Below are 25927 nucleotides of genomic sequence, written 5' to 3' on the forward strand. Positions count from 1 at the left end.
CAACGACAATAGACAGAAGGACTAATGAATAACAGCTCTATCTTGACTTTAAATAAAAAGGGTCATAAACACATTAAAAAAACACTCACATTTAGTTCATACAGTGATTCAGTAGTCTGGCTTTTGTAATATACTAGGTAATGCCTTTTGTAAAAAAAATGTTTTTAGAATATTTCCAGTAATATTAGGCCACCTCAGCTTTTACAGAAACAGGGACAACATGCATCATTAGTGTAGCAGCAAGGGGACACTCCCACAAACTATTAAAATAGCCCCGACACTGCCACATTCGCAACAGTAGAGTGCAAGGACACTCCCCTCTGCTTTAAAAGCTGTGCCTGTGTCCACAAAGCCATCTCACCTCTGCTGAGATTTTGCTTCAACGTCTGGATTTTTCCATCAGTCTGTGTTAAAGCAGGTGATTCATTTGTGATACTCCTACTGATCCACAAGTGGAAACTTTTTTTTTTCCTGAACAGCTTCTGCTGAGGTGTGTCCCAAGCTGAAGCACTGAATGATGGGTGTGTGGGCCAGAGCAGCGGCTCTGTCTCTGGTGCTGCAACAGCTGGTGCTCACTATCACAGCTCAAGGCATTAGTAAGTACTCTTCAGCATCCATGCCCTTCTGGAAAACTTGTCTGTAGATCAGCACATGTTAGAAACCTCTGTATATCACTGTCAATTATGTCTGTTGCAGTCAGTGTCTTTTCCACTTATATAGTCTTTTGTCTGGTTTTACAACTTCTAATCTGCAGCAAACCCGCAAATAACAAGGACTGATTTGTTTGGCTTCTCTGTGGCTCATAGATCTTGATTTCCTGGATCCAGTAACAGTCTGACCTAAATACGTAAATCAGTTTTAGATGGTAAAACACTAACTGCCATGTGAGAAAGTGCATGTGCAACACTTTGATTTGCCTGGAATCTACATGCAAATGTTTCCATATAATCACCTGTCACTTTGTATTATTCTTGTATTCACCGAAATGGCTGCGTGGTGTTCTTGTGTGTGTATGCGCGTGAGTGTGAGGCAGTGGGTTACTTTGTTCCAGTGGAAAGAGTTTTTTGTGCTGGTCCCCTCTACAATTTCAGTCTACCACTCTATAAAACACAGCAGGATTCAAGCATGAACGTGGACTTACACACACAGGTACACTGTCACACATAATAAAGTAGCACTGACTCAGCAGTAGCAATCCAGACACTCACACTCCAACACTCAATCATAGCCATTAAGACAAACACTGAGGAAACTCTCCATTATAATGGTGACTAAAAAAGAAACTCTGCACCACTTACAGTGTGCCAGACTGATTGCCTTCATGCTCATACTATCAATCTACGATCCTTGCATATTAACTGACTACTATGCTGCATGTTTGCCTCACTGTCTGTGTTACACCGTGCTATTTCTCTGAACGTTATTCACAGTCACAGTGCAATGTTTCTACAGTTTAATGCAGGTGTTTAACAGTCCTCTCCTGTGTTAGTCTACGACCTGCTGGTGTCTCCAGACTGCCTGCCAGACTTGCTCCAAGGAAGCTTGAAGAACAAAGGGCGAGATGAGGCCTTCCTCCTCTCTTCCTTCAGGCTCCACAACAAGGCTCCCGTCTCTCTGTACAGTGTCATTAACCCCAAAGACAACAGCAAGTACCTGGAGCTCAGCGTGCAGGCCAAACTGAGCAAGGGTGAATTATTAAATTCAAAACAATGTTGACAACTGATTAAACTAATTACATCAAAATTTGAGTTTTTCTCCTCTTACCTGTAGTGCTATTTATCAATCTAGATTGTTTTTATACGAGTTAGCGAGTTTTGGAGGTATTGTCCGTAGAGATGCCTTCTCTTGCATATAATTGTAAATAGATGGAGCGGCAGAAGCTATCTTCTTGCTACTGAGCTACACGTGCATCTACTGCCAGCTCACCCAGCACCACTGAGATAACTAATGTTGCAGCTCAGCTGAGGAGGATGCAATAAATGTTTACATTATGGAAACTTTATTGTTCACAAATGTGAAAACTTGTCTTCAATTTCACCATAAAAGACATGCCCTACAAACACAAAAACCTAAAACAAAATTTGCACTGTCATGAGCATAAGCCTCTTGTTTATGAGTAGATGCATGGCAATGTGGTTGGTGGGTGTAGTTTGCTAGAAAGATAATTTCTACATAAAACTGCTTAAAACGAGGTCTGTGGATTATCCAGAGTAATGGGGTCAGGATTTCTGGAAAGAGACATTGCTGCTGAGCTTTTGAAATACATATTTTTTGGGCCTTGAGCACCATAAGCCAAATGTCATCTAGTTCCATTGTATTCCAGAGAAGGTAAACATCCCCAACAATATGCGACTCATACCTAAACAATGTAGATGCATAAGTAGCAGTACAGGTAAGAGGAATTTCTTTTTTTTCATGGTTGGATTTTGAGGTGAGCTGTTCCTTTAACGTGTGTTCTCTGCCTCTCTGTCCACTCTGTTTTCTTTCCTTATCGGTTCGCTTCCTCTCCAGTGACCGTACGTTACCAGAAGACTGATGGCAGATTTGGCACCACCAGTTTCAACCACGCTTCCCTGGCAGATGGCCGAGATCACCATATAATGCTACACGCCAGTGGTCTACAGGGAGGTCCACCTCGTCTCTACATCTATGTAGACTGCACTCTGATGCACACTTTGGAGGATCTGCCGGCTGCTTTCGGGTCTCTCCCCCTTGGCCCCAACAAGGTGGCTCTAAGGACCCTACAGTCCAGTGGACAGGTGAGTTTTCAGCTGAGAGTAATTACACATTTGACTGCAGAGATATGCTGCATAGAAAAGTCCTAACATCACAGTGTAATTATGAATAATTATTTGATAGACACACACCACATGCATTTTATTTTAATCAATTAGTTAAACTCTTGTCTTTTATTTCTTAATAAGGATGAGCTGACAGACCTGAAGCTGGTGATAGAGGACACTATAGACAATGTGGCGACTCTGCAGGACTGCAGCGTGGATCAACGTGAATCTCTGCAGCTGCTGAGTGAGAAGAACAGATTGCATTTGACAAACATGTGGAGTCAATAAACCTGGTAGATGTGTGTTGTGTGTCTAATTCTCTACTTCTGATTTATGAAATTCTGTCAGATATCCAGGGAGGCAGGACAGCAACAGACCAAGACACCATACAGGAGCTGAGGACCATGTTTTCAGAGATGAAGAAGCTGCTCCTCCAGCAGGTAACCTGTACTGTGTCCCGCAGGGTGTTTGCAGGTCCTTAATAAGTTTTAAAATGTCTTTAATTAGATTTTTTTAAATCAACATTAGGCTGATGATTTAATTGCACAAACATTTGATCTAATTTTATTTATCCATCTTGTAATTTCTTCTTGTCAAAATGAGTCAAGCTGTTGTGTGAAAGACCAAATTTCTGAATGTCACAAATCTTAAAACCTACCACAAAACCCACTAATTCATTTGAAACTTAATACTGAACTGCTGACAAAATGTAGATTAATTAAAGTCATTCTAATAACCAGAATCCCTCATAAAGTCTTTCTCTGAATGGGACCATACAATAATCAGTCTTAAATTATCTTGAAAGGGTCTTAAAGTATTAAAATATAAGTGTTTGATTCCTGTAGACACCCTGGTCCCAGGCTTGTGTGTCTCACATGGATAACTCTTGATTGAAAGGGAAAACCCAAATTTTGAAATTGTTCAGGATGATTTGGAAAATAAATCAAAGTATAATTAAACAGTATTGCAACATACAGTTCCGATAAATAGTCCAATAATTTGATGTTGTCGTTCGACAGCTTTATGGTTGCTTTTAAAACCAGGTTGATACTGAGATGAAATTAAGAGGATAAAATGAAAGAGAGGGTTTTTTAGAGAGCCTTGGTATCAGAAAATGCGGAGAGGTCTATGGTTGTTATGAGGAGTTACCTACTTTTAGAAGTGAAAGAATGTGGGCTGATTCACAACCATTTGGAATTTCCTTTTTCTTCGGGATGAGATTGGTTTTGCAATAAAATCAGCAGTTTGTTATGTAAAGTAAGACTCCAGACTGTGAGGACCTGCTGGAGCTCTCTTGTTTCAAGACTTTATGTAACCTCAGCAGCAGACATCTGAGTGAAAGTGAATTCACCTCAGCAGCAGACAGACACGGATGATTTCAGACACTTAAAGCAGAAGATTTGTTAGGAGATGAGGCATCAAACAGGAAGCCTGAGGCAATGAAATGCTTGTTACAAGGTTAAACATCAAGACTTTTTTTTAGCCTTTATTTGCACGGGGAATGCCATTGAGAGCAAGCTCTCTTTTACAAGGATGTTGTGATTCCTCATATATAAAACAACAAAAGCACACTAAAGTATACATCAACAAACATGAGAAATATGGTTGATACTAAAGTGCACACTGTGTGTGCACAAGCTAAAAAAACACACAATAGCCACTGCATACATCAACAATTAATCCCAGAACATCAACACATAGGACAACATCACTCAAGGAAGACACTTGCATTCACTATGCTCAGTCAGCAGAAATTTAAATTGATTAAAAGTGATTAGAGCATCTAATTTCAAGAGCTTCTGCAGGTTGTTCCGCTTGTGTGAGACGTAATATCTAAAAGCCAATTTCCCAATTTCAGCATTTACCTAATGATTTTCTATAAATAGTCTATAGTTTTGGGACCTAGTGCAGCAAGACATTGTTCTATAGTTTAAACACATGAGATATCCAGGTAGTTTATCAAGAAGTGATCTGTAAATAAATAGAGAGAAATGCTGTAATCTTTTTGTTGCCAGTGACCGCCAACCAACTTTCTCATGCAGTATACAATGATGCGTCCGAAAGCCATCACCAATTACAAAACTAAGGGCAGAGTGATAGACTGCATCAAGTGGCTTGAGGGCAGAAGATTGCATATAAATAACATCACCATAATCTAAAACATCAAACGGTTGTTTGAACAATTTGCTTTCTTTAGTTCTGGGTCATACATGCCTTTACAGTTTCTGTAAAAAAAAAAAAAAAAAAAAGACAGATTTTCCTTTAGTGATTTAGTAAGTTCACTGACATGTTTTTAAAGGACAGCTTGTCGTCTAACCAGAAACCAAGGTATTTATAAGCAGACTTGCTGAACACACTGAGAGAATGCATTATATGAGGAGACAGATTACTGGAGCTCGCCTTAGCAGACACATTTTTATAGCTTTTTCAAAACTTTCAGATTTTAAAGTTATTGAAACATAAAATTATAATTTCTCTAATAATTTTACCTGTGAAGTCCTAACACTACAGCACACAGTTTTGTTCTGAATATCCAATGCTCTGTTTCTCTCTGGTTCAGATTAAGGAGACAACTTTTCTGAGGAATACCATCGCAGAGTGTCTTGTCTGTGGTAAGCAGAAAAAAAAACAATGATCATTTATGCCGAATATAGACACTGCTTACAAAGTGACACTTCAGCGAGGTGCTTCACATCTTTCCATGTGTTTCCCACAGGTCCTGGGGGCACTCCAACCAACCCAGATCCAGCTCCGAGTCCTTGGCAGTTTGTCATGCAGCCTCAGCCTCTGACGCAGTGTCTACCTGGGACCTGTTTCAGACAGAACATGTGCATCCCCACAGAGTCAGGAGGTTTTCAGTGTGCCCCCTGTCCTGATGGATTTACAGGAGACGGGGTGCACTGTGACGATGTAGATGAGGTATGGATCACACATTCCTTCAAGTGTCTCTGCAACCAGTAATAGTACTAGTTATGATTTTTCTCAATTTTTTGTTTGTTTTAGTGCCAGTTTAACCCATGTTACCCTGGTGTCCGGTGTGTGAACACTGCTCCTGGTTTTCGGTGTGAGAAGTGCCCTCTGGGATTCAGTGGACCAGAGTTAAATGGAGTGGGAGTGTCCTATGCCAAGTCACACAAACAGGTACAACAAACAAAATGAATATGCTTAATATAAATCATTAAATTCTCTTTGATTTATCTGTTTCTGTTAGCAGAATATGAATGTTTTTTCTATATAATGGCTTTCATCTACTTTCTCAGGTGTGTGACGATATTGATGAGTGTCTGAGCCCGCCTGAGATAGGAGGTTGCACTCCCAACTCGCACTGCTACAACACTATAGTAAGACCACTGGAACTGCTGTTTTATAAATTTTATTCATTTCGCATCCTTCATAAAAGCAATGAAACACAAATTGCTTTACAATAAGGCAATTATATGCACTGTGGGCCTCATGTGCAGAAAGACAGAATAGACATAGAACAGGCCAACAAGGGAACAAGGACACAAGTGAAAACAAAAAATAAGATGAAAATTGAGTTCAGAAGGCATCATAGTTCAATATCAGCAAAACAATAAATCATAGTCAAAGGATCAAGAAAAATACATTTTAAAAGAATTACAGCAGTATGAAGTGTAAAAGACTAAATTCCAGGTCTGTAAAGAAGTCATAGGTAGTTAAAGTCAAACTAGAGAAATTTAGGTATCTTTTAGCTTCCCTGATATCTATAGGCAGTGTGTTCCATAGCTTTAGGATGTAATTAACCAGGGGCATCGTTGTGTGGGGAAAAGAGAGACTGATTACTCAGGGCCCCAAATGGAGGATGCCTTCAAAAAACTTGGAATTAAAAGTTTGAGTTTGTTTGTAAGTTTTTGTTTTTAATTAATGCCATAACTAAACAAAACATGGCTGAATAAATCTGCAAAGAGAGCGACCATTGTATAAGAAAAGAAAGGAGAAGTTAAGAAGGCAAACTGACTTTGCAAAAAGATTCAAAAAGTGTGCAAGGGAGACATGAGCTATGATAGGAAGGGTGGGGGGCTCACAAAGACTGTGTGCACATAGGGCCCAGAATTTGGTGTGATTAACAAAGACCGCATTTCTCATTTTCTTTCTGCTGTTGCCGAGAGCCTATAATAAACCATCAGCAGATGATCACAATTTTCTTCACAGCACAAAGTGAATAAGAGAGTTATCAATGTAGCTTTGTCCTTGCCCATTTGGCGCTTTGTATATAAGAGGGGGGACCTTGAAACTAAATGACAGTTTTGTTATTGTCATACTCTTATAGCAGAAAGCTCTATTTTTTTACTCTGTACTTTCTCACCAGGGCTCGTTCCGCTGCGGAGACTGCAAAACTGGTTTCACAGGTGACCAGAGGAGTGGCTGCCATGGTACCAGGCTTTGCCCCAACGGTAAACTCAGTGCCTGTGACGTAAATGGCGAGTGTGTCGTGGAGAGAGACGGCAGCATTAGCTGTGTGGTAAGAGTTTTTGGAAACACTGACGTCATGTTTAGCTGGATATACATCCTCCTGGATCATGAACGTGAATTACTGTTATACTGTTCCTCATTACATCATTTATATAAAATGTCATGACTTGATGTTTCCTTCTTGTGTGTCTGTGTGTGTGTGTGTGTGTGTGTGTATGTGTATTAGTGTGGTGTTGGCTGGGCAGGTAATGGCTATGTGTGTGGAAAGGACACAGATATTGACGGATACCCTGACGAAAAACTCCCGTGCAGCAACATCAACTGTGAGCAGGTATTAATTTCTGCACCCCCCCGCCCTCTTTAGCATTAATCCACACTAGTATTAAAAACTAATGCTGTGTGTGTGTGTATTTGTGTGTTTGTTTTTGCTCTGTTGTTTCCAGGACAACTGTGTGTTTGTGCCAAACTCTGGCCAAGAGGATGCAGACAGGGATGGGATAGGCGACTCCTGTGATGATGATGCAGACAACGATGGCATTTCTAACTTAGATGTGGGTAACTTTGTTCCACACGACCAGCATACAATGAGCTGTCACACATTTTGGTGCACTCTTACATTTTTATGATTGAGCCATTGCACTATACCAAGTGGTGTCCAAACTCATATTATAGTACCTTTTAAAAGTACCTTTGAAATATCTGTATTGTCAATTTTTCCACTTAATATTTATGTTCTTGAGTGTTGCAGTGTTGCCTTATTTTTATTCCTCTTAATATGTTTAATATATGCACCAAAAATACCACAGCAGATTCCTTGTGGGTGAAAACCTACCTGGCTATAAATCCTTTTCTGATTTTAATTATTTTGGGAATTATGCATGATTAATATTCTTTAAATTAACACTTTAAAGTCTTCTATAGCCCCTGCGGTACTCCAGAGTACCCCTTGGGGTACACTTACGACAACTGAGAAACACTGCACTACAGTACACCCCTATTTTTTTCGTCCTAGGACAACTGCTGGCTCGTTCCTAATGTGGATCAAAGAAACAGCGATAAGGATCTCCTTGGCGACGCCTGTGACAACTGCAGGACAGTTGACAATCCTTCACAGATGGACACTGATCAGGACGGGCTGGGAGATGAGTGTGATGATGATAAGGATGGGGATGGTAGGTGTTTTTATTATTTAACAGTCAAATAATTATTCTAGTTTTGTGATTGCTGGACATCATTGAGTCCCATTTGAGGGTCCATTTTTGTAAATGATCACATTAACTGAAATGTTGGACCGGCATTACTGTGGGCGGTGTAACTGGATCATTACTGCTTTTATTGCATCAATTAGAGTTAATGATTTTAGAAACACATCGTGAAACCAAATGGCTAATAATCACGTTGGACAACTACTGTGTCTGTCAAGGTTATCCAAGCCACAGACTGTCTAGACAACAATTCAATCTTTACAGTCTTGTGTAGTGGAAAGTGTGGACACTTTTGTTGTTTTCACTGCACTGGCAGCACTTTATCTTTTCAAAACATCCTCCTTTTTTGTGTCTGTTTCCAATTCACATCCTCAACCAGTTAGGTCACTGCCCCCGCAGGGAAACAATTCAAGCCTCATTAAAGAAAAACCAAAACATTCAAAACCCCAGGAGAAAACAGTGTTAAATGTTAAAATGTTCCAACTGGAATCATAAGTGTTGTCTCACATACTTCACTTGATTGCCCTTTTAGAGCACCTCTCATTTGTTCCATTGGAAGCACATTTTTTACGTTTTGCCTTTGTGTTTTGCCCGCATGTTCACCTTTATGTGTATGTTTAGACTCTGTTTGTTGACTTATGTTCATTCACTTTTGGATGAGCTCCAACCCCTTGATCATTTGGTTATGTCTTTAAGTCCAAGGCTGGATTTCTAAGCGCTAGGTCATGTCTGTCTCCTCTGTAAAAAAAAAAAAAAGTGATTTTTCCACGGTAAGCCTCTGCCAGGCATTCAAGGCTACTGGAAACTATTTTACCTTCCTCTTAAACAAACACTGCCATCTGGTGATGCATTTGACAGGCCGTGTCTGGCTGCGTTTTGTCAAGCTTTTTGATTTTCCTGTCAACGCTTTTACACACGACCTAGAAACAAAAGTGCTGAGGTGTTCATGTTCGCAGGTCTGATGAATATTCTCGACAACTGCCAGCAAGTCCCCAACCCAGACCAGAAAGACAGAGACAATGACGGGGTGGGAGATGTCTGTGACAGCTGTCCTGATATGTTTAACCCCAACCAGGTAACAAATCAAACAACAAGCTGACAAAAGATTCAAGATCTGCTGCCATAAGTCCAACGGTGTGTCTTTTGTCTACCTGCAGTCTGACACCGATGGCGACCTTGTGGGCGATACCTGTGATAACAATATAGACAGGTAGAGCCCACTGTCATGACCTGTGGTTTGAATATAAAGTTTTGCCATTTGTTTTACCTACACTACCTTCTCTTTGTCAGTGATGGTGACGGCCACCAGAACACAAACGACAACTGTCCCGAAATCATCAACGCCTCTCAGCTGGACACTGACAAGGATGGAATGGTTTTGATCTTCTGATTCATACTTAACTGAACTGAGTACTTCATCTCCCAAATGATAATTTGTACATCAGTTATCATGGCGCCACAAAACAAAGAATTCTAAAAAGGAGAATGAATTGAGGTCATAGAGGTCGATGTTAAAGAACAGTAAAACTGTATCAAAATATATGTTTAAAAACTCTGTCACAACTTGTGCAGCATAGCCCAAGTCTCATTTGTCTAGTTGTATGCTCAGTACTTCCCAAACAAACAGTCCTTTCTGACAGGGAATTGAACTGAAAGTGAAACTTATCTATGGTCTCTTTAAAGTCAGACTCCACTGATAAAAACTGAAAATTTAATTTCGCTGAATATTGGAGCTGCTGGTCTATCGCTGCCTTGAGTAGTTAGTTTGATCGTGTTGTTTGGCTTTGTCTGTCTGGAAAGTGCTGAGCATATGACTGGATAAATAAGACTTGGATTTTAGTACCCAAGTTGTATTAGAGTTTGTAAACAGATGTTTTGATATAGTTTGGCTGTTGTTTAACCCCTATGACTTCAGCTCATCAAGAACTTTATCTGTTTTTGGACTCTTCTTTAACCATGGAGCAAGTCATTAAAACACTGGTTTTAACAGACAGCACAACATTAGCCTAATCCTGGCTTCTCTCCATTTGCTCCCTGTTCATTTTAGGGGCGTAACAATCCATTGACCGAGTAACGACCATGCATCATAGATGCAAATTGAAAACGTCGATCCATTTTTATCTTCTCTGGCCAAAAGCAAATAAAGGGGTGGCAGTCTCCTCTGTAACCAACTGTGTTAAATGAACATATAATAGCGGGAAATATCCAAAGCAGGCCCCTAAATCGAATCGAAATGGTATCGAGGCAGACTTTGTGATATTGGCAAATGTCGTATGATAGTCCAAAATATCAATATGTTATTGTATCGTGATGAAATCAGTGATTTGCAACTCTAGTTCTTTTCAGAATTAATTTTTTAAGATTTCACAAGTCCCAAACCTACATAACAATAATGTTGACACCTATGTGAGCCAGTTTCCAGCCTTAGATTCTCATGTGGGGCCCTTCTGGCAATTCCAAAGTCAAGGCTTAAAACTTAAGGTGACAGTGCCTTTCCCATCAGGGCCCCTTGATCTGACCTCTTCTTATAACCAATTTTTGTAGACTTGCTTTTATTTGATGTTGTCTTTTTATTTCTGTTTTATATTATTTCATTTTATTTGTGCTTTTATTGCTTATGTTGTTGTTGTGTTTGATCTAGTTCTTTGCATTCATTTATACTGACATTCTAACATCCTGCATCTTGCATTATTTGTCCACTGGTTTTTATTTTATACTAACTCTTGCTTGTGTTCAATAGGACTGTTTGGCTTTCCAATGATGTTTTGCTGTCTATGTATCTCATTTCTCGTTTGCTTTGTTTGTTAAAGCACTTTGTAATATCTCTTTTTAAAGGTTCTTCAAATGTATTATTATTAGTAGTAGTTAGCAGTAGTTGTAGTATTATTATTAGTAGTATTACATACAAATGGTCCTTTGGGGGTGAAGTATTTCTTTGATTTATTTGATCATATGTCATTAATTCATCCCATGTTTACTGACTTTTAGATGCATTAACACTTCTCCAAATCTCCTTTTTCAAATTTTGACAGGGAGATGAATGTGATGATGACGATGATAACGACGGCATATTGGACGTTCATGACAACTGCAGACTAGTCCCCAACCCAGATCAAAAAGACACAGATAGTAAGTTTCACTGTTTTGGGTGCATGTACATGCATTTGCACAGTGCGTGTTTGTGCTTCAAGGTCCCCCTGAGCTGTGTCTTCGTATTTCAGTGAACGGTGTTGGAGATGCATGTGAAGGAGATTTTGACAAAGACAATGTTATTGACATAATCGACCACTGCCCGGAGAACGCTGAGATCACCCTGACCGACTTCCGAGCCTATCAGACCGTCGTGCTAGATCCAGAGGGGGACTCTCAGATTGATCCCAACTGGGTTGTCCTCAATCAGGTAAACAGGGGTCAAAGTTCAACCCCCTTTACTTAACTATTACAGCGTATTACAGATTATTTAAAGCCTTTGTATAAAGCTCATCGTTGTTCAGTCCATTGAGTTCTGAATTGTTCGTAAAATTTGATCACCTCTTCTTTTTAACAAGAAAAACTGTGATTAACATATCAAATGAGTCCTATAAGAGTACAGATAAAGTGAAGCTACTTTTCTTCTGTCCTAACAGGGCATGGAGATTGTTCAGACCATGAACTCTGACCCTGGTCTTGCAGTCGGTGAGCGCAGAATACCTTCATACTGTCTGTCTAAATAAGAGAACATGTTCCATCTTTTTTATTAGGTGTGTGTGTGTGTGTGTGTGTGTTTTCTTTGTCAGCCTTTACCAACTGTGTTGTATTTCCTCTCCACATCTGCAGGCTACAAAGCATTCAGCGGGGTCGATTTTGAGGGAACATTTCACGTTAACACAGTGACAGATGATGACTACACTGGCTTCATCTTTGGCTACCAGGACTCCTCTTCCTTCTACGTGGTGATGTGGAAACAGACTGAACAAACTTACTGGCAGGCTGCACCCTTCAGAGCTGTCGCCGAGCCAGGAATACAGCTCAAGGTAAGTGGATGCTTTCATATACATCATCACACACAAATGGCAGCCAGCTACTGTACACAGTGCTGGTCTTCATGTCCTGCCCAAGGACAGCTAGACATTTGTATATGGATGTATTATTGACTGGGCCTTCAGGGCACAGGACCAGGGGCCCAAAGCGTCAGTGCCTGCCCGATCTGAACCGAAGTGGTTTTCTGTTATTGTACTTATGTGCAAGTCATGGATTATTTTTAACAAACACCACATTCGAGCATAGGGATTTTCACAAGTTTACTTAGTACCAGAGTTCCCTAGGCCAAAGATCAATGGTCTACTTTGTGAACATATCTTCCGAGCTGCGGCTGTATGTCTTGGACACTCAGGTGAAGAGAGGAGCAAAGCCGTCAGCTGATCACCACCTGGTGGTGAGTTGGATCAGGTGGCGGGGGAGGCGACTGGACAGACCTGGTAAACCCAAACATGTGGTGAGGTTGAACTGGGGACGTCTGGTGTAGGCCCCTGTCCAGGTTTTCAACTCACAACTCCAGAAGATTTTTTTGTGCATCCCTGGGGAAGGTGGGGGAAAGGGAATCGGAGTGGTCTATGTTTATAACCTCCATCGAGGAGGAGGCTGCTAAAAGTTATGGTCAGAAGGTCGTCGGTGCCTGTCGTGGTGGCATACCAAAAAATGCGGTGGTGGAAACCAGCGTTGATGGAGGCCGTCAAGCTGAAGATGAAAGTCTTTTGGGCTTTGTAAACCCAGGGGCCTCCTGAAGCAGCAGACAGGAAATGGCCAGCCAGAGGGGCTGCACCTGAGGCAGTTGCCAAAGCAAAGACTCTGATATGGGAGGAGTTTGGAAAGGAAATGGAGAAGGACTTTTGGTCAGACAGACATCTGCGGAAGGGAAAGCAGGGTTTGTCTCAGGCTTTGCTCAGCAGGGGAGAACTGCTGACCCGGACTGGAGATATTATTGAGCAATGCAAGGAACACTTTGAAGAACTCCTGAACGCTACCGTCATGTCCTCTGTGGAGGAGGCAGAGTCTGACGACTTAGGGGAACCCTTGTCGATATCCCTGGCAGAGGTCGCTAAAGTAGTTAAAGAGCTCCTTGGCAGCAAGGCTCCAAGTGTGGATGAGATTTGCCCTGAGATGCTGAAATCTCTGGACATTGTTGGGCTTTCGTGGCTGACACGCCTTTTCAGTTAATGAAAAGCACAGGTGAGAATGTCAGAAAAAAATGTCATATGCAAAAAAAAAACCCAAACCGCACAGTATGTCATTAAGAATTTTGCTAAAAAAGTCATAATATAGCATGCCATAAAACATCACAGTATAGTATTTCATAAGAAATTCTCATGAAAAATGAATAATGCAATGTGCCACAAAAAATTTCATGATAGTATTTTTGGAAACAAAACACCCCCCCATGGCATAAAGACTATATAAGAAAATTAATAGCATAGGATGTCATCAAAAATATATGTATTATTTATGTACCATATATATAGTATAGTATGTCATCCAAAAAATCATAAAAGATCTCATAGTGCAGTATGTTGAGCAAAAAAGCATTAACCAGCTATATTATACTGTCTTCCAAAATAGCATCAAAAAAGTAATAGCACATTATGTCGTCAAAATTCATTCAAAATGAATCCAAAATGGCAGAAAATAGTCATAGTGTAGTATGTCGTCCAAAAGAGCATAAAAAAAGATGAGTATAATAGGTCATAAAAAAGTCACAGCTTAGGATGCCATAAAACATGATGTAAAAAAGTAATTGTGTGACGTCTTAAAAAATAAGGTGTATAATGCCAGAAAAAATAAATTATGATATTGGGTTTTTTGTTTAACCTTTTTTTTGTCATTGAAAGAAAGTGTCATAATTGTATAGAGTGCAACTTCAGAGAAAGACATAGTATACTATCCATCCCAAAAAGAATAATATAGTTTTCACAGCAAGCACAGTAAGTCATTTTATCGGTAATTCAGCAAGCTTTTTTACTGCTGATCACGGCTAAAAAAAAACGTGTAGTTTTTCGCCATGTGGTTTTTCAAAGTCCTGTCTCTGCCAAGGAAGCAGCAGCACCCTCTGTTGATAAAAGATGAGAGAGGGAAAAAGAAAAGCTTACAGCACCGGGTATTCCCAGGCGGTCTCCCAGGCAAGTACTAACCCTGCCCGACCCTGCTTAACTATCACATTTTTGACATTCTTTGAACGACATACCATAGTATGACTTTCTCTACATATTTTGAATGAGATACTACTCTTTTGTGCTATTTTGGACAACATAGTATAATATGACTTGTTTTATGCTTTTTTGCACAACATACTTCTCCCAATACAATGACTTACTTTTGCTGTGAAAACTGTATTATCGTCTTGGGGTGATAGTATACTATGTCTTTTTGTAACTTTGCACTCAATTTTGACACTTTCAATGACAAAAAAAAGTAAAAAAAACAAAACAAAACAGTATTATTAATTTTTTTCTGGCATTATACACCTTGTTTTTTAAGATACCATACAATTACTTTTTTACATCATGTTTTATGGCATAATAAGCTGTGACTTTTTATGACCTATTATACTTGTCTTTTTTATGCTCTTTTGGATGACATACTACACTATGACTATTTTCTACCATTTTGGATGACAAAACAATCTATAATTTGTATGCTGTTTGGATGACATACTTAACTAAGACACATCTACGCTATTTTGGACAACATATTGCACAATGACTTTTTCAGGCTATTTTGAACACACTATACTTTTGGACAACATGCGATACTGTGACTATTTCATGCGATTTTTGATGACGTACTACACTATGACTTTTCTAATGGTTTTTCGGACGACATACTATACCATGATTTTTTACGCTGTTCAATGACATCTTATGCTATGAATTTTCATATATACTCGTTTCATGCTCTGCTACGGGCTTTTTATTATCAAAAAAATTTCTGACACACTATATCATGATTTTTTTTTTAGCACACCACTATTCATTTTCTTATGAAATACTATACTGTGATGCATTATGATTTTTTATGGCATGCTATATTATGACTTTTTAGCAACATTCTTAATCACATACTGTATAGGTTTTTTTTTTTTTTTGGAATATGACATTTTCACCTGTGCTTTTCTTTGATGGCATTTTTTTGACATTCTGTACGTATTAGATTACCTCATTAGTGGTTATGGTCTTTTTCATGGGATTTGTATGTAAGGTTCAGATTATGGTAAGCAGTAATCAACAGCTTTGAGAACTCTCAGTGGTGTTTCACTATGAATAAATACCCCCTGTGCGTCCTATTCCATTGCTTATGGCCATACCACCCTGAGAACACCTGCTCTCTTCTCATCTGGAAAGCTAAAAAGGGTCGGGCTGGATCAATACTTGGATGGGAGACTGCTGGGAACACCCAGTGCTGTAAGCTTTTCTCATCTTTCATCAGCAGGGGCTGCTGCTACTACCTTAGCGGAGAGGGGCCTTCAAAAGCAACACTAGTGGACTAACAATCTAATGAATCCTTAGCTGTATTCAACAGTTTTGAAAACTGTCATTGGTGTTTTCACATGTATAAATAGCCCATGTGTGTTGCCCTCAGTTGCTTAAGGCCATGCCGCCCTGAGAATGCCCGATCTTGTCTGATCTTGGAAATTAAGTTTAATGTCCAAAATAGCATCAAAATATCATAATATAGTATGCAGCTGTTTGTTGGACATGTCATATTTTGATATTTTTGCCTTACTATAGCCTTGCCTTTTCGGTCATTGGACATGCATCATTAGCGTCTTTTTGGCAGTTTTTGCAACATTCTTTGCATTGGTGTGTCTTGGCAGGCCATTTTTTGCTGTTTTGAGGTGTTTTCAACTGTTTTTTGGACATGTCATGTTTTGACATATTTTCCATACTATAGCCTTGCCTTTTCGGTCATTTTTTCGAGGCGGAGTATTTCGCTGTAGTTGGGCTTTTTTGCGACATTCTATACTATAGCGTGTTTGGGCAGGCCATTTTATGCTGTTTTGGCGTGTTTGCAGCTGTTTTTTGGAACTGTCATATTTTGACATTTTTGCCATACTATAGCCTTGCCTTTTCGGTCATTTTTTGGACATGCATTATTAGCGTCTTTTTGGCAGTTTTTGCAACATTCTTTGCATTGGTGTGTCTTGGCACGCTATTTTATGCTGTTTTGAGGTGTTTGCAGCTGTTTTTTGGAACTGTCATATTTTGACATTTTTGCCTTACTATAGCCTTGCCTTTTCGGTCATTTTTTGGACATGCATTATTAGCGTCTTTTTGGCAGTTTTTGCAACATGCTTTGCAGTGGTGTGTCTCAGCACGCTATTTTATGTTGTTTTGAGGCACTTTTTAGCTGTTTTTTGGAACTGTCATATATTTTGACATTTTTGCCATACTATAGCCTTGCCTTTCGGTCATTTTTTGGACATGCAATATTAGCGTCTTTTTGGCAGTTTTTGCAACATTTTTTGCATTGGTGTGTCTTGGCACGCTATTTTATGCTGTTTTGGGGTTTTTTGCAGCTGTTTTTTGGAACTGTATATTTTGACATTTTTGCCATACTATAGCCTTGCCTTTTCGGTCATTTTTTGGACATGCATTATTAGCGTCTTTTTGGCTGTTTTTGCAACATTCTTTGCACTGGTGTGTCTCAGCACGCTATTTTATGCTGTTTTGAGGTGTTTGCAGCTGTTTTTTGGAAACTGTCATATTTTGAGATTTTTGCCATACTATAGCCTTGCCTTTTCGGTCATTTTTTGGACATGCATTATTAGCGTCTTTTTAGCAGTTTTTGGCAACATTCTTTGCATTGGTGTGTCTTAGCACGCTATTTTATGCTGTTTTGAGGTGTTTTGCAGCTGTTTTTTTGGAACTGTCATATTTTGACATTTTTGCCTTACTATAGCCTTGCCTTTTCGGTCATTTTTTGGACATGCATTATTAGCGTCTTTTTGGCAGTTTTTGCAAACATTCAATGCTATGGCGTGACTAAGCACGCTATTTTATTATGCTGTTTTGAGGTTTTGCAGCTGTTTTTTGGAACTGTCATATTTTGACATTTTTGCCTTACTATAGCCTTGCCTTTTCGGTCATTTTTTGGACATGCATTATTAGCGTCTTTTTGGCAGTTTTGGCAACATTCTTTGCACTGGTGTGTCTTGGCACGCTATTTTATGCTATTTTGAGGTGTTTGCAGCTGTTTTTTGGACACGTCATATTTTGACATTTTTGCCTTACTATAGCCTTGCCTTTTCGGTCATTTTTTGGACATGCATTATTAGCGTCTTTTTAGCAGTTTTTGCAACATTCTTTGCAGTGGTGTGTCTGGCACGCTATTTTATGCTTTTTGAGGTGTTTTGCAGCTGTTTTTTGGACACTGTCATATTTTGACATTTTTGCCATACTATAGCCTTGCCTTTTCGGTCATTTTTTGGACATGCATTATTAGCGTCTTTTTGGCAGTTTTTGCAACATTCAATGCTATGGCGTGACTAAGCACGCTATTTTATGCTGTTTTGAGGTGTTTTTAGCTGCTGTTTTTTGGAACTGTCATATTTTGACATTTTTGCCATACTATAGCCTTGCCTTTTCGGTCATTTTTTGGACATGCATTATTAGCGTCTTTTTGGCAGTTTTTGCAACATTCTATGTATTGGTGTGTCTTGGCACTCTATTTTATGCTTTTTGAGGCGTTTGCAGCTGTTTTTTGGACACGTCATATTTTGACATTTTTTACATACTATAGCCTTGCCTTTTCGGTCATTTTTTGGACATGCATTATAGCGTGCTTTTTGGCAGTTTTTGCAACATTCTATGCTATGGCGTGTCTTGGCAGGCCATTTTTTGCTGTTTTGAGGTGTTTTCAGCTGTTTTTTGGACATGTCATATTTTGACATTTTTTCCATACTATAGCCTTTTTGCCTTTTCGGTCATTTTTTGGAGATGCAGTATTTCGCTGTCTTTTTGGCTTTTTTTTTGCGACATTCTATATACCATAGTGTGTTGGGCAGGCCATTTTATGCTGTTTTGGGTGTTTGCAGCTGTTTTTTGGAACTGTCATATTTTGACATTTTTGCTTACTATAGCCTTGCCTTTTCGGTCATTTTTTGGACATGCATTATTAGCGTCTTTTTGGCCGTTTTTGCAACATTCTTTGCATTGGTGTGTCTTGGCACGCTATTTTATGCTGTTTTGAGGTGTTTGCAGCTGTTTTTTGGAACTGTCATATTTTGACATTTTTGCCTTACTATAGCCTTGCCTTTTCGGTCATTTTTTGGACATGCATTATTAGCGTCTTTTTGGCCGTTTTTGCAACATGCTTTGCAGTGGTGTGTCACAGCACGCTATTTTTTATGCTGTTTTGAGGTTTTTTAGCTGTTTTTTGGAACTGTCATATTTTGACATTTTTGCCTTACTATAGCCTTGCCTTTTCGGTCATTTTTTGGACATGCAATTATTAGCGTCTTTTTGGCAGTTTTGGCAACATTCTATGCTATGGGGTGTCTTGGCACGCTATTATGCTGTTTTGAGGTGTTTGCAGCTGTTTTTTGGACACGTCATATTTTGACATTTTTGCCATACTATAGCCTTGCCTTTTCGGTCATTTTTTGGACATGCATTATTAGCGTCTTTTTGGCAGTTTTTGCAACATTCTATGCTATGGTGTGTTTCTTGGCACGCTATTTTTTTGCTGTTTTGAGGTGTTTTCAGCTGTTTTTTGGACATGTCATTTTGACATTTTTGCCTTACTATAGCCTTGCCTTTTCGGTCATTTTTTGGACATGCAGTATTTAGCTGTCTTTTTGGCAGTTTTTTTGCGACATTCTATTGCATAGGTGTGTTGGGCACGCTATTTTATGCTGTTTTGAGGTGTTTGCAGCTGTTTTTTGGAACTGTCATATTTTGACATTTTTGCCTTACTATAGCCTTGCCTTTTCGGTCATTTTTTGGACATGCATTATTAGCGTCTTTTTGGCCATTTTTGCAACATGCATTTTGCAGTGGTGTGTCAGCACGCGCTATTTTATGTTGTTTTGAGGCACTTTTTTAGCTGTTTTTTTGGAAGTGTCATATTTTGACATTTTTGCCTTACTATAGCCTTGCCTTTTCGGTCATTTTTTGGACATGCATTATTAGCGTCTTTTTGGCAGTTTTTGCAACATTCTTTGTATTGGTGTGTCTTGGCACGCTATTTTATGCTATTTTGAGGCGTTTGCAGCTGTTTTTTGGACACGTCATATTTTGACATTTTTGCCATACTATAGCCTTGCCTTTTCGGTCATTTTTTGGACATGCATATATAGCTGCTTTTTGGCAGTTTTTGCAACATTCTATGCTGGTGTGTTTCTGGCACGCTATTTTTATGCTGTTTTGAGATGTTTTCAAGCTGTTTTTTGGACATGTCATATTTTGACATTTTTGCCAATACTATAGCCTTGCCTTTTCGGTCATTTTTTGGACATGCAGTATTTCGCTTTTGGGCTTTTTTGCAACATTCTATTGCATGCGTGTGTTGGGCAGGCATTTTATGCTGTTTTGAGGTGTTTGCAGCTGTTTTTTGGAACTGTCATATTTTGATTTTTGCCTTACTATAGCCTTGCCTTTTCGGTCATTTTTTGGACATGCAATATTAGCGTCTTTTTGGCCGTTTTTTGCAACATTCTTTGCAGTGGTGTGTCTCAGCACGCTATTTTATGCTGTTTTGAGGTGTTTTTTTAGCTGTTTTTTTGAACTGTCATATTTTGACATTTTTGCCTTACTATAGCCTTGCCTTTTCGGTCATTTTTTGGACATGCATTATTAGCGTCTTTTTGGCAGTTTTTGCAACATTCTTGTATTGGTGTGTCTTCGCACGCTATTTTATGCTATTTTGAGGTTTGCAGCTGTTTTTTGGACACGTCATATTTGATATTTTTGCCTTACTATAGCCTTGCCTTTTCGGTCATTTTTTGGACATGCATTATTAGCGTCTTTTTGGCAGTTTTTGCACATTCTTTGCATTGGTGTGTCTCAGCACGCTATTTTATGTTGTTTTGAGGCACTTTTAGCTGTTTTTTGGAAGTGTCATATTTTGACATTTTTGCCTTACTATAGCCTTGCCTTTTTTCTGTCATTTTTTGGACATGCATATTAGCGTCTTTTTGGCAGTTTTTGGCAACATTCTTTGCATTGGTTGTCTCAGCAAGCTATTTTATGTTGTCTTGAGGCATTTTTAGCTGTTTTTTGGAACTGTCATATTTTGACATTTTTGCCATACTATAGCCTTGCCTTTTCGGTCATTTTTTGGACATGCATTATTAGCGTCTTTTTGGCAGTTTTGGCAACATTCTTTGCACTGGTGTGTCTTGATACGCTATTTTATGCTGTTTTGAGGTGTTTGCAGCTGTTTTTTGGAACTGTCATATTTTGACATTTTTGCCTTACTATAGCCTTGCCTTTTCGGTCGTTTTTTGGACATGCATTATTAGCATCTTTTTGGCAGCTTTGGCAACATTCTTTGCATTGGTGTGTCTCAGCAAGCAGCTATTTTATGCTGTTTTGAGGTGTTTGCAGCTGTTTTTTGGACATGTCATATTTTGACAAAAATATGAAAAAAAGGCAAGGCTATAGTAAGGCAAAAATGTCAAAATATGACAGTTCCAAAGAACAGCTAAAAATGCCTCAAAACAGCATAAAATAGCGTGCCAAGACACACCAATGCAAAGAATGTTGCAAAACTGCCAAAAGACGCTAATAATGCATGTCCAAAAAATGACCGAAAAGGCAAGGCTATAGTAAGGCAAAAATGTCAAAATATGACGTGTCCAAAAAACAGCTGCAAACACCTCAAAACAGCATAAAATAGCGTGCCAAGACACACCAATGCAAAGAATGTTGCCAAAACTGCTAAAAATACGCTAATAATGCATGTCCAAAAAATGACCGAAAAGGCAAGGCTATAGTATGGCAAAAATGTCAAAATATGACAGTTCCAAAAAACAGCTAAAAATGCCTCAAAACAGCATAAAATAGCGTGCCAAGACACACCAGTGCAAAGAATGTTGCCAAAACTGCCAAAAAGATGCTAATAATGCATGTCCAAAAAATGACCGAAAAGGCAAGGCTATAGTAAGGCAAAAATGTCAAAATGTGACAGTTCAAAAAAAACAGCTGCAACCACCTCAAAATAGCATAAAATAGCGTGCCGAAAACACACCAGTGCAAAGAATGTTGCCAAAACTGCCAAAAAGACGCTAATAATGCATGTCCAAAAAATGACCGAAAAGGCAAGGCTATAGTAAGGCAAAAATGTCAAAATATGACAGTTCCAAAAAACAGCTAAAAACACCTCAAAACAGCATAAAATAGCGTGCCAAGACACACCAGTGCAAAGAATGTTGCCAAAACTGCCAAAAAGACGCTAATAATGCATGTCCAAAAAATGACCGAAAAGGCAAGGCTATAGTAAGGCAAAAATGTCAAAATATGACGTGTCCAAAAAACAGCTGGCAAATGCCTCAAAACAGCATAAAATAGCGTGCCAAGACACACCAATGCAAAGAATGTTGCCAAAAACTGCTAAAAAGACGCTAATAATGCATGTCCAAAAAATGACCGAAAAGGCAAGGCTATAGTAAGGCAAAAATGTCAAAATATGACAGTTCCAAAAAACAGCTAAAAACCTCAAAACAGCATAAAATAGCGTGCCAAGACACACCAGTGCAAAGAATGTTGCCAAAACTGCCAAAAAGATGCTAATAATGCATGTCCAAAAAATGACCGAAAAGGCAAGGCTATAGTAAGGCAAAAATGTCAAAATATGACAGTTCCAAAAAACAGCTGCAACCACCTCAAAACAGCATAAAATAGCCTGCTAAGACACACCAATGCAAAGAATGTTGCCAAAACTGCAAAAAGACGCTAATAATGCATGTCCAAAAAATGACCGAAAAGGCAAGGCTATAGTAAGGCAAAAATGTCAAAATATGACAGTTCCAAAAAACAGCTAAAAAACGCCTCAAAACAGCATAAAATAGCGTGCCGAGACACACCAGTGCAAAGAATGTTGCCAAAACTGCCAAAAAGACGCTAATAATGCATGTCCAAAAAATGACCGAAAAGGCAAGGCTATAGTATGGCAAAAATGTCAAAATATGACAGTTCCAAAAAACAGCTAAAAACACCTCAAAACAGCATAAAATAGCGTGCCAAGACACACCAGTGCAAAGAATGTTGCCAAAACTGCCAAAAAGACGCTAATAATGCATGTCCAAAAAATGACCGAAAAGGCAAGGCTATAGTAATGGCAAAAATGTCAAAATATGACAGTTCCAAAAAACAGCTAAAAATGCCTCAAAACAGCATAAAATAGCGTGCCAAGACACACCAGTGCAAAGAATGTTGCCAAAACTGCCAAAAAGATGCTAATAATGCATGTCCAAAAAATGACGAAAAGGCAAGGCTATAGTATGGCAAAAATGTCAAAATATGACAGTTCCAAAAAACAGCTGCAACCACCTCAAAAATAGCATAAAATAGCGTGCCGAAACACACCAGTGCAAAGAATGTTGCCAAAAACGGCCAAAAAGACGCTAATAATGCATGTCCAAAAAATGACCGAAAAGGCAAGGCTATAGTAAGGCAAAAATGTCAAAATATGACGTGTCCAAAAAACAGCTGCAAACACCTCAAAACAGCATAAAATAGCGTGCCAAGACACACCAGTGCAAAGAATGTTGCCAAAACTGCCAAAAAGACGCTAATAATGCATGTCCAAAAAATGACCGAAAAGGCAAGGCTATAGTAAGGCAAAAATGTCAAAATATGACGTGTCCAAAAAACAGCTGCAAACACCTCAAAACAGCATAAAATAGCGTGCCAAGACACACCAATGCAAAGAATGTTGCCAAAACTGCTAAAAAAGACGCTAATAATGCATGTCCAAAAAATGACCGAAAAGGCAAGGCTATAGTAAGGCAAAAAATGTCAAAATATGACAGTTCCAAAAAACAGCTAAAAATGCCTCAAAACAGCATAAAATAGCGTACCAAGACACACCAGTGCAAAGAATGTTGCCAAAACTGCCAAAAAGACGCTAATAATGCATGTCCAAAAAATGACCGAAAAGGCAAGGCTATAGTAAGGCAAAAAAGTCAAAATATGACGTGTCCAAAAAACAGCTGCAAACACCTCAAAACAGCATAAAATAGCCTGCTAAGACACACCAATGCAAAGAATGTTGCCTAAACGGTCAAAAAGACGCTAATAATGCATGTCCAAAAAATGACCGAAAAGGCAAGGCTATAGTAAGGCAAAAATGTCAAAATATGACAGTTCCAAAAAACAGATAAAAATGCCTCAAAACAGCATAAAATAGCGTGCTGAGACACATCAGTGCAAAGAATGTTGCCAAAACTGCCAAAAACACGCTAATAATGCATGTCCAAAAAATGAAGGAAAAAGCAAGGCTATGGTATGGCAAAAATGTCAAAATATGACAGTTCCAAAAAACAGCTGCAGACACCTCAAAACAGCATAATCTAGCGTTCCACTACACACCATAGCATAGAATGTTGCAAAAACGGCCCAAAACAGCAAAATAATGAATGTTGAAAAAATGACCGAAAAGACAAGGCCAAAAACAGCATAAAATAATCTGCCAAGACACACCATAGCACGGAATGTTGCCTAAAAGGCTAAATATAGCAAAATGATGCATGTCAAAACAATGACAGAAAAGGCAAGGCCATAGTATTGCAAAATGTGAAAATTTGATGTGAACCAAAAACAGTTGAAAACACCTCAAAACAGCTCAAATTAGCCTGCCAAGATGCACCATAGCATAGAATGTTGCAGAAAAGGCAAAAGACACCATAAAAATGCATGTCAAAAATATGACAGAAAAGGCAAGGCTATAGTATGGCTAAAGATTTCCAAATATGACATATCCCCAAATCAGCTGAACACCACGCAGTGCAGCATCTCGAGAACCATGATAGTAAAGGATGTTGAAAAAACGTGCAATAACATTCTTATATAGCATGTTGGCAAAATTACTGAGAATGTCATACCGTAGTATGTCGAAAAATTTCAGCATTTGACAAGTCCAAAATACAGCCCCAAACCACATAAAATAGCATGTCTACACACGTCATAATAGAGAATGTTAAAAAAAAAACGTGCAAAAACATTTGAATATAGTATGTTGAAAAACATACTCTAGTATGTCGAAAAATGTCAAAATATGACACTTCCAAAAAACAGCTGTCTTTCATTACAAATGTGATAAAATTGTGATTTGTGCATTTGTGCCCAGGAGGTTGATTTGTCATAATCCGTCCATGAACGTGCGAATCCTGTGATTGTCGACGCCCTACGCTCGTGTTTTACTCTCATCAGCATTATCCGTCTCTTTTTCTTCTGTATCACCAGGTTGTGAAGTCAAAGACGGGTCCTGGTGAGTACATGAGGAACTCCCTCTGGCACACAGGAGATACCCCTGACCAGGTCCGTCTCCTGTGGAAGGACCCCAGGAACGTGGGCTGGAAGGACAAGGTCTCCTACCGTTGGTTCCTCCAGCACAGACCGCAGGTTGGATACATCAGGTACAAACACACACACACACAAACACTACACAGACCTTCCAACTCATACTGTGTTAACTGACTTTTACTCCATGTGTTTGCCAGGGCCCGCTTCTTTGAGGGTCCAACGCTGGTAGCGGACACACAGGGGATAATTGACACCAGTATGAGAGGTGGGAGACTGGGCGTGTTCTGCTTCTCTCAGGAAAATATAATCTGGTCCAATCTGAAGTACCGATGCAATGGTGAGTGTCTGTAAGTAATGAGCAGTTCAGTCTGCTACATAAACTCGAGTATACCTACCACTTTCTCTTTCTTTCTGTTCCCTTCAGACACGATTCCTGCTGACTACGAGGATCCCAACAACCAGAACACTGAGTGAAGCTCGAGCAGAGGAGCCATCCGTCAACAAAACAGCTTTAGCCCGCCTGAAAACATGGATGAAGGGAGCAGAGCTGCAACAAAGAGGTAGAGGACGTGAGTTAGAGAGAGGAGGATGAATGTTTTGGTAAAATACTTTAATGATAGTATTTCAACAGCCATTTGAGTTAGAGGGTCTTAGGAAAGCATATTGTTGGGCATTTTATACTTTGTAACTGAGCGAAGTGCATTCTTGTATAAATCATCAGCGGGTTCTGTGTATGTCTATGCAATATCTCAAATGCTTCTTTATCGGCATTTTATGAGTACTGTTTAAGATAGAATACTATCTGAATATGTTGCAAGTACAATAAAATCAAGAGCATTTCAAGAAATCCACAGCAGGTTTTATTTTTACATTAAATCGATCACTTATATTTTCTCTGCATGTTTTTAATAGAAAAAATAAAAAAGGAGTACTCACCAAATAGTCTGAACCATCCAAATCTTGCCCAGCTCTTATCGCTAAACGATGAATCCCACTTGATCATAAATGA

The 25927-nt window shown here is 39.1% G+C and overlaps 1 protein-coding gene across 1 annotated transcript; it reads left to right on the forward strand.

Annotated features, from left to right (window-relative positions):
* Positions 1–351: 351 nt before the first annotated feature.
* Positions 352–25765, forward strand: thbs4a (thrombospondin 4a). The gene is made up of 23 exons (XM_042488571.1): positions 352–596; positions 1490–1687; positions 2512–2759; positions 2925–3027; positions 3132–3223; positions 5344–5395; positions 5500–5702; positions 5787–5924; positions 6044–6124; positions 7114–7266; positions 7444–7548; positions 7661–7768; positions 8230–8389; positions 9379–9497; positions 9580–9632; positions 9713–9797; positions 11455–11551; positions 11644–11822; positions 12049–12097; positions 12239–12435; positions 24859–25031; positions 25116–25255; positions 25343–25765. The coding sequence occupies exons 1-23, from the start codon at positions 515–517 to the stop codon at positions 25390–25392; spliced, it is 2865 nt and encodes a 954-aa protein (XP_042344505.1). The 5' UTR covers positions 352–514; the 3' UTR covers positions 25393–25765.
* The last annotated feature ends 162 nt before the right edge of the window (positions 25766–25927 follow it).

This window comes from Plectropomus leopardus, chromosome 6, assembly GCF_008729295.1.
Source record: "Plectropomus leopardus isolate mb chromosome 6, YSFRI_Pleo_2.0, whole genome shotgun sequence".
NCBI classification, from domain to species: Eukaryota; Metazoa; Chordata; class Actinopteri; order Perciformes; family Serranidae; genus Plectropomus; species Plectropomus leopardus.

Coding starts and splice junctions, on each gene's coding strand:
- thbs4a (XM_042488571.1), top strand. CDS start 515: ATGATGGGTGTGTGGGCCAGAGCAGCGGCTCTGTCTCTGGTGCTGCAA. Junction 5,925..6,043: donor ATGCCAAGTCACACAAACAG/GTACAACAAACA, acceptor CTACTTTCTCAG/GTGTGTGACGATATTGATGA. Junction 25,256..25,342: donor TCTGAAGTACCGATGCAATG/GTGAGTGTCTGT, acceptor TGTTCCCTTCAG/ACACGATTCCTGCTGACTAC.